General features: G+C 41.7%; 1 protein-coding gene and 1 pseudogene across 1 annotated transcript in view; both read right to left on the bottom strand.

Annotated features, from left to right (window-relative positions):
- Nucleotides 1-14,866: 14,866 nt before the first annotated feature.
- Nucleotides 14,867-15,299, bottom strand: LOC134391270 (small ribosomal subunit protein uS8-like; annotated as a pseudogene).
- Nucleotides 15,300-20,503: 5,204 nt separating this feature from the next.
- The window catches only part of HSD11B1 (hydroxysteroid 11-beta dehydrogenase 1), a 41,248-nt gene continuing 40,610 nt past the window's right edge, over nucleotides 20,504-21,141 (bottom strand). Inside the window, exon 7 of the mRNA XM_063114769.1 lies at nucleotides 20,504-21,076. Coding sequence (XP_062970839.1) covers nucleotides 20,859-21,076 — 218 coding nt within the window. The 3' untranslated portion in view covers nucleotides 20,504-20,858. The remainder of the gene's footprint in view (nucleotides 21,077-21,141) is intronic.

The following is a 21,141-nucleotide window of genomic DNA, read 5'->3' as shown; positions in this document are numbered from 1 at the left end:
CCAAGGCCCTGTGTCTGAAGCTCGACACTTGGAGATGGGAATGAGGAGAGAGGGGTTGGGGAGCCGAGTATAATGGAATAAGAGCATTTTTTTTTTTTTTGGCATTGAAGAGTGAAAGGGTTCCAGGAGATGAGAGCACTACAGCACAGGAGAGGCCAGGAGATTGTAATAAGAATTCCTATGGACCAACTACTATTTGGACTCCATTAAAAATCAGAAGGAAATGTGTACAAAGATCAAAATCTCTTTTAGGGCTGTGTACTCACTGGGATACTACACCCATATTAACTGGGGTTTGGAGAGGTTAATGTGCCCAAGGCCACACAGCAAGTTTAGACACTGGTTTGTTTGACATCAGGGCCTGAGCTCTTAACACTATGTTCTGAGAACAAAATAATTGATAAGTTTGTCATATCTATCTGTCTATCTATATGAAGAGAAAGGGAGAGTAAGACAACATAGATACACACAGAGTGGGGGAGAGAGATAGGGGGAGAGTAAGAGAGAGAATCTTGGGAATCAAGCATATACCTTATTTTTAAATGCCCATGCAGCATTTAAAAAATCGACCATATTGATCAAAAAGCAAACGTTAGTCCATTTTTTAAAAAGTTCATCTATTACAGCAGGATTCTCTAGCCATAGTACAATAAAATTAGAAATAAATTTACAAAGTGGTAAGAAATAAACACTTTAATCTCTTGGGAAAAAGTTCTCCCAGTTTACTCTTGAAATATAGAGGGACTCAAATCTACAATTAAGAATGCATTGAAAACAATGATAATGGGAACATTAAGAGCAAAATCTATGAGGCATGGCCAAGGCACCACCCTAGGAAAATTCATAATCTTTAATATTTTCAACTTAAGTATAGAAGATTCAACATGAATGGTCTATTCATTTATTTTCAAAGAAATTCCTAAAAAATCATCAAAAAAAACCAAGGAAAGGATGTGAGAATTAAAAAACAACATAATGTTAGAATCCTGAGTAGAACTGATAAATAAATTCAGGAGCTTGTTCCTGCGTGTGTGCCTGGGGAGTGGGGGGAGGGGTAGAAATACCAGTAGAAAACAAAATCAGTAAAATAAACTACCAATTAGCCAAAGCAATTATAAAAAGAGAAAGGACATCTATAAAAACTTAGAAATGATACATGGAAAGTAACCACACTACAGTGGAAATGAAAATAATTTTAGAAAGTTATTTGTATAACTGTGCTAATGATTTTGATAATGTGGATAAAATGGATTAAAGAAAACTTTAAGTTACCAAATTGGACTCAAGTAGAGATATCGGCTTGCCTCCACCTGAGGGCGCCCTTCCTCTCGTGTGGGTTAGGAAAGGGGGGTTTGAATGAATCCGCTCTTAAGCTGGGGTGCCTGGCATTACTGGCCAGCACTCAGGCTTCTCCTCATCACTTCCAGGTTCATTGTGAGCCTCAGCTTCCTTGTCCAGGTCCTATCCTGAAAATTCTGGACATACTCTCCTTCATAGACGCTGGGCCCTGTGTGGTCTCTCGTAAAGGGATGAATATAGACTGAGCAACACCTTGCTGTATAACCTGGTTGCTTTACTCTTTACACTATCACACAAGCATGTATGAGATTATTAGATTTTATTGTAGGATTGGGGTAACTAAAGGGAATCCTAATTATGAAAGGAAAAATTTTAAACTGTATGCCAATAGGACTTTTCCCATACTCCAAGAGACAGCATTAAGAAGTTAAATCGAGGGCCAGCCTGGGGCTCACTTGGGAGAATGTGGTGCTGATGGCACCAAGGCCATGGTTCGGATCCCTATATAGGGATGGCCAGTTAGCTCACTTGGGAGAGTGTGGTGCTGACAACACCAAGTCAAGGGTTAAGAACACCTTACTGGTCATCTTTTTTTTTAAAAAAAGAAGTTAAGTCGTTTGTGGGGGTCCTGTCATGGGTGCTCCAAGTTCTAATCTTGCTCCCCTTTCCACTCTACTGGATTATCTCCCTACTTGTCTTTTGAGAAATGTCAACCTTACTCATAAAAGTTGTTCTTGCCTTAGAATCCTCCCCTATACTCCCTACATTTTCTCAGCAATTCATCCCTCAAGTCTACATTATTCATTCTAGAATAATGCCACAGGCACTCCTGATAGAAGAATCCACAGTGGCCTTGGCACCCCATGTTTTGCAGAGCAGCTCGGGGTGGGCAGACTGAAGTCTGTTCCCATTCAAGTTCTCCCCATTGGGTAACTTGCAGACTCTCCTCTTTAGTCTTCCAGGTGTGTGGCTGGTAGCTGTTTCATCAGATGTCCACACAAACATTCCAAGGACAAATATTCATTCTCAGAAGTGATACAGTCTGAACTCATCAGGAGGAAGAGAAATATTTCCTCAACTCCTATATTTGCAAGATTGTCTTTCTACAGTGGAGTTACGGTTTCACATTTGTGGCAGGACAGCGTTCACAGTCTTCTTTATCTCTGGTTGCTTTATATCATCATTGTTGGAAGAGGGCCATTTAGCATAACAAAACCTCAAAGTTATGCTGCAAGAGACATTCAGTATAAGCAAGAGATTTATCTGCTGTATAGATGTTAAGAATCTGAAAGCCCTAACCTTAAGACACAAATAACTGTGGATCCATTCTTGTGGGTCCAGCATTGAGCAAGGGATAAGTTACTTCTTGTCCTAGGCTCATGAGCAGTGTGGTCTCACTGGCTTTGACCTTGAAGGGCCCTGACAGGATGCAGCCTCGGGCCTGGGGGGTGGGGGTAGAGGTAAGGGTGTATGTATATTAGAGAATGACAGAAAAGGAAATAGTAAAGTAGACCAGAAAAAGGAGGGCCTCCCAGGTACCAATCTCTGTTCATACCAGAAGGACAAACCATGAGTTAATCTTCAGAGCAGCTTTGGTTCCTCTCCTTTGTGCTTCATTGAAGGTTCTGTGCCCTTGGGGCCTGCCAGAATATGAAATAAAGCCATTCCTGAGTCAAGTATCATGAGTTGTCCTTCCTTACAAAATCCCCCTTTCTAAACTTGAGAAATTACTGCCTTTTAGGGCTCAGTTGAAGCACCACCCTCCTCCCCAGCGTATGTGTGAGTTGTTCAATAAATAGGACTCTGAGAATTCCTGGTTTATGACTAAAAAAAAAAAAATCACATCATTTATTTTAAAAAATATACTTATGTAAATCGCTGAGTTACCGACAGTCATCATTCAACAAAAAAATTAGCAATATGAAGCTTCTATTCATTAAAATATGCTTCTGCATACTTTCCTTCCCATATATATTGTTTTTTCATATAGCCTAGGGAGGCAGAATCATTACCAGTGTCTTTTAAAAAAAATAATTTTTTTAATTGACATAATAATTGTACATATTTATGGCATTGCCAGTGTCTTAAGCTAAGAGTTGTGAGAGCCTCCACAATAGTCATTGTACTTACTAACACTTTAATATTGTAGATGTTAACTCTGTAATAAGATTAGATTATTTAATAGTATGAACCTTTTTCGGAAACTGACAGTCGTCCTTCCTGGTTAAAGTGTCATCTCCTGGCACAGCCTCGGTTAATCTATCCTAACTATTTCACAAATGGCCTCATATTCTAAACCTAAATAACTTCAATAGCCTTTTCTATACATTTCTACACATACCTTTCCAACCTTTTTTGATATTCAGTAGAATCTATCATTCATAAGAAAGAATATTTAAATCAATGCAGTAAAATTGAATCAAAACTGATCTCATCAAAAGTGCCAACACAGTGGATTAGATTGCTGTCAGAGAGTACTTTAGGGGCTTGCTTCAAAGACTAATCGTGAAGGTAGATGGATGGAGAAATGGTCGGAAGACATTCGGATTTTCTTTTTTCAGTTCTATAAAAATTGTAGTATAATACCACTAAAAGCTTTTTTGAAAATAGAAAAAGTAAACACCTTAATCCTATCACCCAAACACAAATTACCTTCATATTTTTCACATTACCTTCTAGTTTTTGTCCACATGCACATTTTTTTTTTTTTTTTGGCATACGTTAAGCGTAGTAAACCTACAATTATGTGTTTGTCTTCTCACTTTTTTTACTATATTATAAATATTTTTCATTTCTTCCCCCATGTTTTTTACCTTTTAGTGTTGTTATGGTCTTTCATAATGTTAGTGTATCACAGTCTAATAATTTCCTTATTATTGAACAGTAGCCATGTGGCCTAGCATTGCTCAGGATAATTACTAACCACTGGCAAATACAATGTAAATATAATTTAATGCATATAATAAAAATGAATATGAGTTATAATAATTTTCTAGAATTTCAATAATGAGTTTGGAGTTGCCATAACATTCAACTTCGTAACAAGATTACTCTATGTATCACATCTGTCACCTACTCCAGGCTGTTTCTCATGCTGAGTGGCAGCTTGAGGCAGTAGATCTGCAGACACACTGGGAAGCAGGACTGCCTGGGTTTGAAGGCTGGATTTACCACTTACTGCCGGTTTACACTTGCTAAATTATCTAACCTCTTGGCATCTCAGTTTCCTCCTCTGTAAAATGGCTATAATGATGATACCTGCTCTATAGAATACTTATTAAGCACTCAATAAATGTTAGCTATCACGATTGGTTTAGCAGCACCTGCAGTTTGGACCATCTGCCTTGTGACTTATTTATTAATGGTTATGATGAAATGGGCTGTCACTAGGATCTGCAGTTGTATGTAAATGGAGGAGTAGTTTCAGTGAATCACTGCATTTTGTCTGATATAGTTTTGTAAGTCTGTCCTTAAGAGAAAAAAGAAACACTTTATTTATTTTTATTTATTACTATTATTTTTGGCAGCTGGCCGGTACAGGGATTGAACCCTGGATCTTGGTGTTATCAGCACCACGTTCTAACTAACTGAGCTAACTGGCCAGCCCAAAAGAAACATTTAAAATCAATCATTTAGAAAGATTAACATGGAACCTCTCCATATATGGAATCATGGCACAAGTTAAAACATGTAAGTTTTAAAATTCACTGAAGTTCTTTTAAGAATGTGAGTCACACTACTCTATACAGAAGAAAAATATTTGAAGTGGCTCATAGTGTCCCCCAAAATAAGTGTCCTGTAGGCCATTTAATTTCTATTTTAAGTCAGATCAAACCAAATGTGTTCTGGGATAATAATGGGAATCATAATAGCACCCGCCTCTTAGGGCTGTTTTGAGGATTTTGAGTTAATATCCATATGGTAAAATAGTTCCTGAACATAGTAAGTACTATGGAAGTGTTTGCTAATAAGATAAAGTAAAAATAAAACCATTTCAATGTGGTGAAACTCTTTAGTTTTTGCATGATGTGATTGATAATTTCATTCAAACGGAGATTATATGGAGCAATTTAATTTTATTTATGTGGCAATTTTTGTCATTTTCAATTTTTAGCTTTTACAGATAATGTTGCAAATGAGCATCTTCATGCATACATTTATTTGTTTTTCTTCTTTTAAGATATTTCCTTTAGCATGAAATCCCTGGAGTGGGTTTGCTTGAGCAGCTTAGTGAATAAGCAGTTTCATTTTGACAAGAAAGTTTTGCAGGAGGCAGGTGGAAAATAGAGCTGGGATTTAGGGCATTCTGGAGATGGCAAGGTCAGGAGAGCTCCCAAGAGGTGGGGGGCTCTCCCATCCTTGAGGGCTCAGCACTGCTGGGTCTTAACAGGGTGCAAGACCAGGATGGTGTGGGTCAAAGAGCAATGGCTGGATTCCAATGACATGACTTTTAGATCCTTCTACAGCTCTTCCTTGAAATGCAGACTTTTGTTCCCATTGGTCTCGTTTCCTCTAAAGCCTTTCTCAGGATTTGGGCCTATGAGTCCTTTATTTCTCAAACATTAAATACCTTATATGTGCCAAGAACTGTGTTTAGGACTAGGGATGCAACAATGAGTAAAATACAGTCAGGACCTTCCCGTAGCTATACAGACACATAAGACAAATTTAAAGGTAAATTTAAAGTGTGGTAAACTCAAGCGATAGACAAATACAGAAAAGTGTATAGAGGCATGAGATAGGGTGGGAGATTACCCGTCCCAACCTTGAGAGGTAGGCGGGAGGGAGGGAGAGGAGGTGGGGAGGGAAGAAAGCTTTCCTGCAGAAGGCCAAGGTTGGGCTGAGCCTTAAAGGTTGAGCAGCAGGAGCGCTCTGGGCAGAATAGATGGCATGGGAACGGCAGGACCAGCAGTTCGGTGTCCTTGGGGAATCAAAAGCAGAGCACATGGCCTGAGATGTGACTGGAAAAGAAGCCAGAGTCCTGTACATCACTTTAAAGAGTTGGGGTTTCTACGAACCATTTTACCCAAGCATGGCTTTGGATCTATGGCCAGCCTCCACTCACAGCCGGGAATCTGTCCTGATTTCCCCATGCCTTGACATTTCCTTCCCCCGCGAAGCTCAGAGGCACCCTGTTTTTTCTTTCTTTCTTTTTTTTTTTTCTTAAAGATGACCGGTAAGGGGATCTCAACCCTTGGCTTGGTGTTGTCAGCACCACCGCTCAGCCAGTGAGCCAACCGGCCATGCCTATATAGGATCCGAACCCGTGGCCTTGGTGCTATCAGCACCGCACTCTCCCGAGTGAGCCACGGGCCAGCCCTAGAGGCACCCTGTTTTTGAGGGTGGCCACTAGCTGTCGCCATTGAGCAGGTCTAGCTCCTCACGCTCAGTGCCAGTGGTGTCCTGGGCGGCTGGGGCCGGGCCGAGCTGCCGGACCCCTCAGCCCAGATCCACCTCCGCTAGGTCTGTTCGTCGGCCCTAAGTGGTGACTCACTTGCAGGCCCGCTGGTGAAGAGGTGGTGGCGGCCCTGGCGTAGAACCTTGCCACGAATCGGGAGAAGAAATGGTGTGGAGTGCGGCACACCACCACACTCGGCAACTGGGTGGCGCTGTCACCCTTGGCGGCACAGAGGGAGCCCGGCGAAAAGGAAAAGCCTCTCTTTCCTTAGGAGCGCCTTCCTCTGGGCGTGGGGCGGGGCAGCCTCTGCGCGCACTCTGTCACGTGGAGTTCAGGGTGCCACAGGGCTGTTCAAGCGTGGCGTGAGCGAGCCCCCGAAGCACAGCGCAGTCACGCGGCAGAGACGCGGGAACACTGCCGTTTCTTGTGTCCTTTAGGCCTCAGCCCTCATGGTCATGGGTGTTTTTGGCCTGTCCCTTTTCCACCGTCTGGTTCCAGGTTATGCGGCGTACCAATGCGTCCTCTTCTGCGGCTTCTGTTTCCTTACCCTCTTTCCCAGAAAATTCTGTCTTCAGAGACTCCCCAGCTCAGCAGATGTTCATCTGGTACTTTTCTATTTTTTCAGAATCCATTTTTTCATACACATATGTATAGTGAAATGATCACTACAGTCAAGCAAATTAACACACACATCATCTCACAGTTACCTTTTTTGGTGTGTGTGATAAAATTACCTAAAACTACTCTTTTAGCAAATTTCCAGTATGAAATACAATATTATTAAGTATAGCCCTTATGGAAGAAGTTAAAAATATGCCGTTCTGGCATATTGACTACTTTAGCTGAAGACACTTAATAAACAGCAGGTCCAAGATCTCTTTGGCCTTCATGCTGTTTCTTAAAAGCAGAAGGTGAAATTCTCACGTGAAAGATGTCCTCCCTTGGCTAGAGAAAAAAAAAAGCAACTTTCTTATCATGAAGGATGAGAAGTTTAGGCCAAGAGAAATCTGTACAAACAACTTGTTAAACTAACTCTTATTTTCCCAGTTGCTTCTCCACCCAATTAAATAGTCACACCCAAGTCCCTTTGTCTTATCCCATTTTCACAGTTTACTATCTCTGTCCATTTCGGTATATAAGTAACTGACTCCTCCTATATACATAACAGTTTCTTTGGGTCTTTATCACTTTATGAGGGCTCCTGTGCCACATAAAACTTGTATTAAATACATTTGTGTGCTTCTCTCCTATTAATCTGTCTTATGTCAGTTTAATTCTTGTGCCCGGCCCTAGGAGGATTGAGGTGGAGTTTTGCCGCCCTCACATTGTACATTAGATCTCTATCCTTATTTATCCAACATTACTGCAACTTTGTACCTTTTTTGATCTCCATCTCCCCATGGAGATGACCTCCATTCTCCCCCACACCTTTCTATGCTCTGTTTCAATGTATTTGTTTTCTTTTTTAGAGTCCACATATAAGTGAGATCAATGCAGTATTTGTCTTTCTGTGTCAGGCTTATTTCACTTATAGGACATAACTCCATAATACATGAAGGAGCATCTGTGTACCCACGGAGGGATTGCTGAGTCATATGGGTAGTTCTATTTTTAATTTCTGTAGGAATCTCCATATTTATTGTTTTTCACAATGGCTGCACCATTGTGTATACATATACATTTTTTAAATCCATTCATTTGTTGTTGGACACTTAGGTTGATTCCATGTACTGACTATCGTAAATTGTGCTGCAATAAACAGCATATATTTCCTTGACATACTGACTTCATTTCCTCTGGGTGTGTACCTGGTAGTGGGATTGCTGGATGCTATGGTAGTTCTATTTTTAATTTTTTGAGGACGCTCCATACTGTTTTTCATAATGGCTGTACTAGCTTACACTCCCTCCAACAGTGTGCACGTGTTCCCTTTTCTCCACATCCTCACCAACACTTGTTTTCTTTTGTCATTTTGATAATAGCCATTCTAACTGGAGTGAGGTGGCATCTTGTTGTTTTGATTTGCATTTCCCTGATGATTAATGATGTTGAGCATTTTTTCATATGCCTGTTGGCAATTTGTATGCCTTCTTTTGAGAAATGTCTATTAAAATCCTTTGCCTGTTTCTCGATTGGGTTGTTTGGTTTTGTTGCTGTTAAGTTCCTTATATGTTTTTTATATTAACCCCTTGTCAAATGTATACTTTGCAAACATTTTCTCCCATTGTGCAGGTTGTCTCTTTGCTCTGCTAACAGTTTCCTTTGATGTGCAAAAGTTATTTAGTTTGATGTAATCCCACTTGTCTATTTTTGCTTTTATTGCTTGTGATTTTCAAGTCTTATTTAAAAATTCCTTGCTCAGCCCCATGTCGTGGAGCATTTTCCCTCTGTTTTCTTCTAGTAGTTTTATAGTTTTGGATTTTACATTTAAATCTTTAATCCATTTTGAGTTGATGTTTGTATATGGTGAGAGGTAGGGGTCTAGTCTCATTCTTCTGCATGTGGATATCTAGTTTTCCCAGCACCATTTACTGAAGAGACTATCTTTTCCTCAATATATATTCTTGACACCTTTGTCAGAGATCAGTTGCCTATGTTGTGTGAATTTATTTCTAGGCTCTCTATTCTGTTCCATTAGTCTATATGTCTGTTTTTATGCCAGTACCATACAGTTCTGGTTACTGTAGCTTTGTAGTATAATTTGAAGTCACATAGTGTGATGCCTCCAGTTTTGTTCATTTTTCTCAAGATTGCTTTGGCTATTTGGGGTCTTTTTTTTGGCTCCATATGAATTTTAGAATTGTTTTCTATTTCTGTGAAGAATATCATTGGTATTTTGATAGGAATTGCATTAAATCTGTAGATCACTTTGGGTAGAATAGCCATTTTAACAATATTAATTCTTCCAGTCCATAAACACAGGATATCTTTCCATTTATTTGTGTCCTCTTCAATTTCTTTCTACAAAGTTTTATAGTTTTCATTGTAGAAGTCTTTCACCTCCTTGGTTAAGTTTATTCCTAAGTATCTTATTATTTTTTTGTAGTTATTATAAAAGGAATTGTTTTCTTGATTTTCAGATAGTTCACTATTAGTCTACAGAAATGCTACTGACTTTTGTATGTTGATTTTCTATCCTGCAACTTTAATGAACTTGTTTATTAGTTCTAACAGTTTTTTGGTTGAGTCTTTAGGGTTTCCTATATATAAGATCATGTCTTCTGCAAACAGGGCCAGTTTGACTTTCTCCTTTTCAATTTGAATGCCAGGCAGAGAATTTAAAATAGTTGTGATTATTGTGTTAAAGACTCTAAAGGAAAAAATGGACAGCACACAAGATGGAATGGGTACATCAGCAGTGAGATGGAAACTCAAAGAAGGAATCTAAAGGAAATGCTGGACATCGAAAACACAGCAACATAATGAATGCCTTTCATGGAATCATTAGTAGCTCCAACGGTGCTGAGGAAGGAATCAGTGAAATTGAAGATTAGTATTAGCAGAAATTACCCAAACTGAAACACACACAGAGAGGGGAGAGGGGAGGGAGGGAGGAAGGGGGGGGAGAGAGAGAGAGAGAGAGAGAGAGAGAGAGAGAATGACCATAGCAGAGCATCCAAGCACTGTGGTAAAATATCAAGCAGTTTAACATACGTATAATTGGCATGCCAAGAAGAGATAAAAGAGAGAACAGGGCAGAACATATATTTGAAAAAATAATGTCCAAAAAGTAAAAAGATCAGTGGTTACTGGGGATTGGGGGCAGGGAGGGATAAATAGGCAGAGCATGGAGGATTTTTAGGGCAGTGAAACTACTCTGTATGATGCTATAATGGTGGATACATGTCTTTATACATTTATCCAAACCCTGATGTAAACTATGGACTTTAGGTGATGATGATGTGTAGGCTCATTAATTATAACAAATGTACCACTCTGGTGGGGATGTTGATAATGGAGGAGGCTATGCATGCATGGGGGCAGTGGGTATATGGGAAATCTCTGTACCTTCTGCAAGATTTTGCTGTGAACCTAAAACTGTTTTAAAAAAGTCTAGTAAAAAAATGCATTTTTTCTCCTCTCCTTTCTACTTGTGACATTACCTTTTGCTCTAGGTCCATGTGCTCATCCTGTGTATTCTGGATCTGTGTAAACGTATTTCTGTTTCTCCTGGCTTTTTGCCTGTGACTATTGGGTCTCTAAGTCCCATTTTACCTTTTTAAAAAACTCTCTCTTTTCTTATCTGACTTCTCTTTTCACATTTGCCCTGTTCCCATTCCCACTCCCTAATCTATCCCTTTTTTAAAAACTGGAGAACTTAGGTAGGTTAAGAATTGGTCAGGGGGGTTGAATCTAGTATGTTAGGGATATCCTGATTTTTCTTGGCATTCTCCATGAACTGGTGGGGCAGGATGGGAATCTAGGGGTACCGAGATGTTCTCATTGAGGTAGAGTTCTGGAGACATTGAGAAACATGATGAACACCTATGCCAGAGGGGCCAATGTGTTTTCCTTTGTCCTGAATGTTGCAAATTGCTTTGGTTTGCATACCTCCCTTGAAAAATGAAGGGATGCTTTTGGGACTTGATTAGCATGTGTGTCCCGGGGCTCTGGGCTGAACATGAATAAAGAATGTGGACTTTTGGAAAATTCCCTGGACAGTGGGCAATGCCAGAAGGGGTGATGAGTTCTACCCTACAGCACCCTTGAAGGGGAATAGGAACTCATCCTGAGTCAAAGGAAGGGTTGCCCTATCACTCAGGTCCAAAAGGATGGGTTAGAAGCATAACATATTCATATGTTGACTTCTTTCTGTAGTGCAACTTTAGAGCCATGGTCTCCGGAAGGGACATGTAGGAGGAACTACTGGGGTAAAGGAAGAAAATATTGGAATTTCTATTTATTTATTTATGTATTCAGCGGCTGGCCGGTATGGGGATCCAAACCCATGACCTTGGTGTTACCAGCACCATGCTCTCCCAAGTGAGCTAACTGGCCATCTCCTATATTTAATTTTATCTTGTCTTTGTAAGATTTCTATTACTGTGTACGTTTTGTGTTAGTAAATATTACAATCATACATTATATACGTAATAACTATATATCTATTAGAAGTACATGTATCTAATCATTTTTTAATGATGACGTATGTGATCAAAGGTTTTGGAGACCACTGCTCTGGAGAATCTTTGACCCAGTCCTTTGAAGCTTGCTGTGGACTATGCTCTGGTGTGGTCCAGAGCAGTCCAACCAAGGAGAAAGGTCTAGTCTGTGTAGGGAAAAGTAGCACAGAGACTCAGTGGCAAGGTGGGACTTAATTGTCCTTGAGAAGGAGCTCTCCAGGAATAGCATCTGGGATGTTTGTCCCCTGTGCCAGTGTTAGTCACCTCCTCTGAGGTTACTTCCTCAGGGCTCCCTCCTACCTGATACTGAGACCTTTCATTACATTCTTTACTGAGGAGAGGGAGTGACAGTTTCTCAAAGGGAAATGGAAGAGGTGGGAGGCCTAGGATGTCCTCCAGCACAGGCGGAGCCGTGAGCAAGTAGGGTCTTGCAGATGGATGGTGGGAGTGGAGACTGTCAGCACGGTGAGGAGCCTGATGTCATGGGAGCTGTGTCCTTCTGCTGTGTCTCCCTGCTTCTGTGGTGACTTATGCTTGTGACAGATGCTACTGGTTGCCTATCAGAACTTCAATTTTGTTTGAAGTGCCAATGTGCCCAGCTGAAAACTCCATTCCTCAACCTCTCCTCTGCACAGAAGGCTGGTCACATGATGTAGCTCTGGAACAGGCGATGTGGGCTGGAGCCTGGATGTGGCTTCCCAGTGTGCTCTTCATCAGGGGTCAGATTCAGCTGGTGGCATGAAACATGGAGCTGTGCTGAAGGCGGAGCAGCTGTGGCCACACAGCAACAAGGAGGAGGATGGAGAGCTGAGGAGGCGACAGAAGGAGCGGGGTATCTGAGGGCCCTGGTCTGCCCCACCCAGACGTTTTGTTAAGAGAGGAAAATATATCTCTACTTGATCCGGCCACTGTCAGACAGTTGGGTTTCCTGTTGCTTCCAGGAGAACACAGTGCTAATAAATATGAAGGGCATGACTGCAGGGCTCTCTGACACTTCGGTTGAACCTCTTGGCTCCGGGCAAGATGCTGACGCCCTCAGAATCAAGGAGTGCGAGTCTCCTGTGTCTTTGGGAGCCCTTGTTCCTGCCTCTTCCCTGGTGGTGGTAGAAAGATCCTGTCACTCTGCTAGTCAGCTTGGCCCTGCTTACTGACAGAAAAAAAATGCCAGTTTGACTCATGCTATCAGAGTTTGACATTAATTCCTGGAGGAGGAGAGGCAGTGTAAAGTGAGACAAATCATAACTAAAGCCAAAATGTTTCATTATTTTAGTTATACTAAGTTTCCATTTATATTGTCAGAGTTAGGGGTCAGACCCTCCAAACCCACTGTACAGACTGGGTCACCAGACCACTCACATGCCAGGCTAGGTCCCCAGACCCCTCACATGCAGGTCCATGTTAGGTAATTGGGAAAGATTCCAGGAGCTGTTGGCAGATGACATGAGCTCAGTCCTCAGCTTCCTCAGCAGCAGCAGCTTACAGGTCCGGCAGTGGCAGTGGCCCCCCTTCCCCCCTCCATGGGGGGGGGCATGGATCAGAGCCACTCATCCTTATGCTTAAGTCCATAACCCAGGACACCTGGGTGCACATGCGCAATTACACTAGACGATAACCAAGGAACACCTGAGTGCATATGCCTATTTACATCAAATGCTCGGCAAGATTCTGAACATCTGAGGGGCCCTGACCATTTTTCCTGTATTTTCCCAACAGGCAGTGAGCTGTCTCCTTCAGAATAAGCAATTCTGTTGGGAATGTGGAAAGAGAAAGCCATCTGAGGTGCTGGGCAGCCGTGCAGGCCTGAGAGAGTGTGTGGTGCCACCTCTTCCTCATCCACGGGCAGCCACGTCATGTTGTGTCTTGACATTGGCCATGGTGAGCGTATTTACATCCCAGAAATAGGCAAATGCTACAGATCAGCAAATCAGGGCTCCCCGCCCCCCTTTTCCTGGAGAGCTAGTCGTTACACATTTACCAGCACAGACCTAGAGAAGACCAAAGGTTTAGTTTAACGTTAACTCGCAGCTGCTCTTGCTCTCCACATGCCCTGCATGAGCCGGGAGTGGGCAGGATCAGGGAAAGGCTGATTTATAATGAACACAGGCTGAAGTCTTACTGTGTCTTTGGGCCTAAAGAGGACTCTTAAACATTCAGGCTAAAGGCAAAAACTACTGTTAACTTGACTTTGGCTGTAAATTTGTCATCTTATCATGCTCCTGTCTTGGCACGCATCTCCTAATCAGCCCTCCCACCCCCATCCTGTTGACAATCTGTTGACAATTTTGCAAATCTGGGCTTCTTGCCCTGTTTTCATCGCTCTCAGAAGTCCCTGACTCTAGGTCTGGCAAAACAGCTTATCACTTGCATCTAGATACCTCCTGATCTTCTCTAGTTCAGCACAGGCACTGCTCTAGGCGCTGAGGGTACACTGAATTAAGCAGACAGAACTCCTGCCCTCATGAAGCTGACATTCTAGCAGGGGGACTGTGGCAGATGGTATTTTCCAAAGGTGGCTACACCAATATGTAGCCCATCCCACATGCCCTTCCTACGATGTAACATTGACACACCCCCATCAAGAGGCGGATTCTGTATTCCCTCTCCTTGAAATGGGGTGGGTCTTCAGAACTGCTTCAACTGAAAATGTATGGTTGGTCCTAAAAGGCTATATAGCTTCCACCCGGCTCTTTCCCTTGGGATACTTGCCTTTGTAGCCCTGAGGTCCTATGAGAAGTTCGGCAACCCTGAAGCTGCCATTCCAAGAGACCATGTGGAGAGACCATGCAAAGATACAGAGAGACACCCAAGTTACCCTATCTGTTCCAGGCTCCAGCTGTTCATGTCTTTCTAGTTCAGGCATGAGATACATGTACGATCAAACTTGCAGATGATTCCGGCTCCTGAACTTTGAGCCACCTGCACCTCACTGAGTGGATCAGAAATTAACTGTCCCTGCTGAGCCCTGCCCAGACTGCAGATTCATGAGTGAAGCAGATGTTTTATGTTTTAAGCCACTAAGTTTTGGGGTGTGGTTTTTTTTCACAGTCCGCTGAGGCATTTTATTTGTACATATGTATTACATTCCTAGAAAAAGAATCCCAGGATTTTCCCTCCTGTGTGTTTTCATCTTGCTTCTTCATGGTCCGTGTTGCCTGTACAATGAAACCAAACTGACACGATGGGAACAGATTATTCTGCCATTTTTCTAGATCTTTGAGTTGTACATCAACTCAGGGGCTGATCACTCCACATTTGTTTAACCTGCCTGTGAGATTCACAACAATATTCCCAGCTCATTGATCATCAATGATTTCAAATTTGCCAATGTAACCATGCTTCATCATCACAGTTAGAAACCGGACAATGACTTTGGAGCCTGGCCTAATAAGAACCTGGCGTTTGCCTCTCTTTTCAGCATTGTTGATGCTCTTGAGAGCATCAGCCAGGACATTCATGCACACCATTATGGCGGCAGAGAAAGATGGTGGAAAGAGCTTGGGGTGGTTTGTTAATGCAGCCATACTAACTGGACTATGGACAGACAATAAACAAGATAAATGAGCAAAAATATAGATAATGATAAGTGCTAAGGAGCAAAAAAATCAGGGATGGGAAATATAACATGTTGGAGCAGGTTTAGAATTTTATTTAGGGTGACTAAGGAGGGTTTCACTGAGAAGGCAACTCTTGAGTGAGGAACTGAGGCAGTGGGGCAGCTGGCTTTGTGGGTCACTGCAGGCATAGAGGTGCGCAAGCCTGCTGGGTGTGTTCCAGGAACAGGTAGGAGGCCAGGTGGCTGGAGAGGAGAGGGGAGAATAGTAGGAGGTGAGGTCTGAGAGACAGTGAGGACCCATGTGATGCAGGATTTGTAGGTCTGTGTAAGGACTTTGGCCTTTACTCTGAGTGAGATGGGATTGTTCTGAGTTTTGATGGAAGTGTGACCCAATTCTGTTTCAGTCAGATCACATTTGTGCGTGAGGATTCCTAGAAGTGAAATTCTGAGTCAAGGGATTCAAGTCAAGGTGACTTGTCTTTGTGGGTAGCCTAAGATTATGATATTACTGTGTTTGTGATATTGCCTGTGTTTGTTTCCTAGGGCTTCTGTAACAAAGTACCACAAACTGAGTGGCTTAAAACAATAGAAATTTATTGACCCACAGTCCTGGAGGCTAGAAGACTGAAATCAAGTTGTTGATAGGGCCACGCTCCCTCTGAAACCTGAAGGGGAAAATTCTTCCTCGCCTCTTTTTACCTTCTGGTGGTGGGTTTCATCCTCGGTGTTCTTTGGCCTGCAGCTACTTCACTCGAATCTCTGTCTTGTCATCACGTGGCATTCCCCCATGTGTCTTTGCCTTCATGTGGCCTTCTTCTTGTAATGCCACTTGTCATATTGCCCCCCTAATCCAGTATGACCTCATCTTAACCTAACTAGTAATATCTGCAATGATTTATTTCCAAATAAGGTCACATTCTGAGGTACTGGGGATTAGGACTTCAACATACCATTTTGGGGGATACAATTCAACCCATAACACTGCCATTTTAAGAATCGCAGGTCTAGAAGCTGTGATTAAGGTTAAAAATCACAGAGGGAAGCCATTTCTAATTTTGTCAGGTCTTAGAATAGTGCCATAGAATAATATGCTAGTTAGCCTCTCCATTCTCGCTCTCTCTCTCTCTCTCTCTCTCTTTCTCTCTCTCTAACACACACACACACACACACACACACACACACACACACACGCGCGCACACACACCCCTCCTCATTCCACTGTACGATAAATGTGGGAAGAAATGAGGATGGAGGCTGGATATCTGGGGGTCAGAATCAGATAAGAGGTGGAGCCAGGAGGAAGCTTCACTTTGAGAGAGACATGGCCAAAGGGGATCTTTTGAGTTAAATGATGCATACTGAATAAATGCAAACCCCGTCTTCCTTCTCCCCTCTGAAATATTGGGAAAATGCTACATTTTCAAGTACATGCCAAGTACACCAATTCTTTCGGTGAGAGTGGAATTACTTTTGGAATCCACAAAGAGTTGCTGAATTTTTCTGTCAGTGTGGGTGAGAAGTGAGTGATGCACATCTGGATTCCACTTATGTTGTGAAAATGGACATTCTTGTACATATATATATATATATATATATATATTTTTTTTTTAAAGATGACCGGTAAGGGGATCTCAACCCCTAGCTTGGTGTTGTCAGCACCACGCTCAGCCAGTGAGCAAACTGGCCATCCCTATATAGGATCCGAACCCGTGGCCTTGGTGTTATCAGCACCGCACTCTACCGAGTGAGCCACGGGCCGGCCTTCTTGTACATATATTTTGAGCTGATGATAAAGTGAGCTAGGAAGGCTAGGTTCTTTTAATTGGAACTTGTCCAAGGACAAGAGTCATTTTATTGCTGGTTCCACTGAAATTGGAGCTTGGTTCCAGCTGCTGGAACCTCTGCCACTCAAGGAGACATGGGCAGATACTCAAGAGGCAGGGGAGCCAGGTTAGGAACAGGATGAGGGCCCTTAAGAGGAAGGGCTCTTGGGAAGGGCTTGTTGAATGCTGGCTCCCGGAAAAGACCAGATAAGCAACCTGTTGTTAAGGCAAAACTGAGTTTATTACTTAGCCAGGTAAAAGAGAGTACCACCTTGGCGGAGTCATAGTAGCCTGTCAGAGTGGGAAGGGCAAAGTCAGGGTATTTATGACATATTGTAATCTAGTTTAAGGTCAGGCTTCAGTGTGGTGGCTTGATTAGGATTCGGTAAGGATTGTGATGCCATCTTTTGGGATTGGTGAGCACAGTGAAGCCAGTGTTTTGAAGTGAGGGCTCCAAAGAGTCTTGAAGAGTAATAGTCATTTAATGTTATCTATTGAAAAGTTGAGCATTTTAAAAGAGTTTCTTGCTTAGCATCCACTTATGAGTGAGGACATGTGATATTTCTTTTTCTGTGTCTGCCTTATTTCACTTAACATTATTTTCTCCAAGCTCATCTGTGTTGCTGCAAATGGCAGAATTTCATTCTTTTTTTTATGGCTGAGTAGTATTCCATTGTGTATATATGCCACATTTTCCTTATCCGGTCTTCTGTGGATGGACATTTACGTTGGTTTCATATTTTGGCTGTTGTAAATAAAGCTTCAGTGAACATGGGAGTGCAGTTATCCTTTTGACATGATGATTTCCATAAAGAAGGAAGGAAGGAAAGAAAGGAAGAAAGAGGGAAGGAGAGCGGGAGGGAGGGAAGGAGGGAAGGAAGGAAAGAAGGAAAGAAAAGACCACAATAATACATCGATCTTTCAGAAGGAGAGAACAAATCTATGGTTACTAGAGGTGGGAGGGGGAGGGAGGGGGGAGTGGGGAGAGATTAGGTAAGGGGCATAAAGAATAATTATGATTTGTAATAATGAACATGCTAATAATATTGATTTGATCAACACATGTTGTACATAGGTGATGGTGGTCAATGCTGTACCCAAAAAATATCTATAATCGATCATGCTTCAATTAAAAAAAGAAAAGAGTTTCTTCGAATAATAAAGCCATGCTGATAAAGACAATGGAATTTTAATGTCGTTTTAGTGAAGATAATAAGCTATGTAGGGATAGATGGTTTCAGTTCCTAGACCTACTTTTTGAGATCTTCCCCCTCCATTCCAGGGAAAACCTCACTTAGAAAAAGGTTTAACTTCTCCCCAAGCAAATTCTTTTTTTTTTTTTTTTTTTTTCCTGTGCAATAGTACTTTATTTATTTGGAATTTATGTTATTAGCTGTATATAAGTTTAGAAATATTACATCTTCTTGGAGGTTAAATCTTTTAGCATTACGTACTTATCTTCCTATTTATTAAAAGCGCTCATTGCCTTAAAACATATTTGTTGATATAAACAGTGACATTATCTTTTTTTGTTTGTTTTTGACAGTTTTTTAAATTGAAAGATAATTGATTATATATATTTGTGGGGTACAGAACTGAATATCAATACATGTGTACAATATGTGGTGATCAAATGAGGATAGTTAGTATACTCAGGTTTACAAAACGCAATCAATCTTTGTGACCCTTAACTAGTTTCTTGTCAACCCTCTCCCCCTCCCCCTTTCCCACTTGTAATAAACACAGTTCCAATCTCTCTCTTTTTCTTTTAAAGTTTAATGTATCATCGTTTGCTTGTTTGTTTCCTTCCTTTATTTTAGCTCCCACTTAGGTCCTCAAGCAAATTCTAACTCAGCTTTAACATTGTCTACAGCCTTCAGTAAAGGAGTTACTATACTCCATCTCCTCACTGTGAAGGGGGGAGCCTTATTTCTGCAAGAGACTGCGGGAGTTAACTTGATTAGTCAGAAACCGAGACATCTATTAGACCACATTTTACTAGAATGCATGCATGTGTGCATGCTTGTGCGTTACTATGCTATCTAGTCAGAAACCGGACTGCATGTTTTTGACCTATTTTCTCACACACAGGTGTAGCCAGGTCGCTCTTGCTCCCTTGCACCGAGCAGAGCCTGGGAAAAGCCTCTAAGAAAATTCCAGCCATATTCACATTCTCAGATCCAGCTCTTTGTTCGTGTGGCTGGCAGGTTTGTTGTGACTGGTTTGTTGCCTAGTCGTTTAGATTCAGAGGCAGTAAAAGAAAAGTTCCCCCATGTTTCCAGGCCCACATCTCATGTCCCAGCATCACTTACCAGGGAAGTACTACATTTGGGAGTTTTGGGTTCCTGCTGGATATACTCCATCCATCTCTCCAGAACACTCTCTATCCTTTTCCACTGGCTCTGTGCTGGGGGAAGCTGACCTGTATGGTCTATACCAATCTGCTCCTTTGCCCCTCTGTTCAGCTAATGGGAAGCACTGGCCAGAGATCAGAGGGAGGGAAGAGAGACCCCTCCTTCATGATCCTTGGTGGGCTGGCTGCATCCCTTAACTTACTGTCACAGCTCCTGTCATGTAGCACTCTCCAAACAGGTCTTTCTATCCTCAGGTTCTTGTGATATTTCTCTCCTCTTGTCTCTACAGGCCCCAGGGTGGAAACAGCTGGAACTAGCTTTGAGATACTGCACCATCACTTATAATTTCTCTATGCCTTGCCCGTACTTTTGTTAATAATCTTCTTTTTACTTAACTCTACTAAAATTATCCAATTTGAGGGTGTTGTGCCCTGACCAATATAAGGCTTTGCTGAGTGGTTAGTATATAGGAGGTTGATGTTTTGTTTCTCATTTGGTCATAGTCGGATGATGCCTAGCAAGTGTTTGATAAATATTGCTGAATGAACTAATGACTAAATATGTGAGTGGCAGGATTTGAATTCCAACTCCTCCTCTCCAAACTTCCAATATATGGTGGAGTGTTCACATGTTCAATGTACTCTGAGAGCAATAAATGGGCATAGGTTCTGTGGCTCAAGTTTCTAGGGATCTCTACTCTGGGTTTGCCTTAGTGAGTCATGCCCAGGTATCTCTCTTCCCAGAGGAGGAATGTACAATGATATAAAGAGTATCTGAAACATCAGAAATGATCAAGACACAATATCCACCAAATGAAGAGAAGGGTGATTTCTTCAACTCAGGAACAGATAAAAGGTTTAGACCACAAAATGAAAAATGAACATTGAAAAATTTCTTTTGTATAGTTTATGGTTATAAAGGAACCATAATGAATGAACTTGTTATAGCTACCAGTTATGAATTTATACAGTTTATGTGACCTTTATTATAAGTAATATTATATTAAGCTTCATTATATTATTATATATGAGGTAAATTTGATACAATCATGTTGTAATTATACCTATATCTACTATCAATTTTGCAACTGTAGGCTGCATTGGTTTATGACAATTCATTATAATTACATTTCCACTGTGCAAGTGTTAGAGGAACTCCTTCAAATTGTGAGATGTGACCGATGACTTGCATATCTCTGGGGACACTCTAGTTATTTCTCTGGGAAGATGCTTTCATGGATGCAGATCAGATAAATGCCAGGCAGAACAGTCACTAGACCTCTCACCATGCCCAACCCTAAGGGAGTTCCTAGTTGTTTATGAATTTGTCCATGTTATATTTCCTTAAGTAGATAAATTCCAAGATCCTCCTGCCTGGATTTTCTAGTAGAAGAGTGGTCCAGAGTGAGCTGTCATAATGTACTTCCTCTTGGCGCAGTGCTCCGCCTTTGATGATCTCCAGGGCACATTCCTCCTTTGGAGCTGCAGGCAAATTCATTACCCCAGAAACTGCGTTAACGGCTGTGCCTGTAGAATGACAAGGGAAGAGAAGGGTTATCCAAGCCTAGTAGCATCTACAGGATGGAGGCCTG

The sequence above is a fragment of the Cynocephalus volans genome, chromosome 11, assembly GCF_027409185.1.
Source record: "Cynocephalus volans isolate mCynVol1 chromosome 11, mCynVol1.pri, whole genome shotgun sequence".
Taxonomy (NCBI): Eukaryota; Metazoa; Chordata; class Mammalia; order Dermoptera; family Cynocephalidae; genus Cynocephalus; species Cynocephalus volans.
Note: the sequence above shows the minus strand (reverse complement) of the source record. Positions and strands in the feature narration are given on the sequence as shown.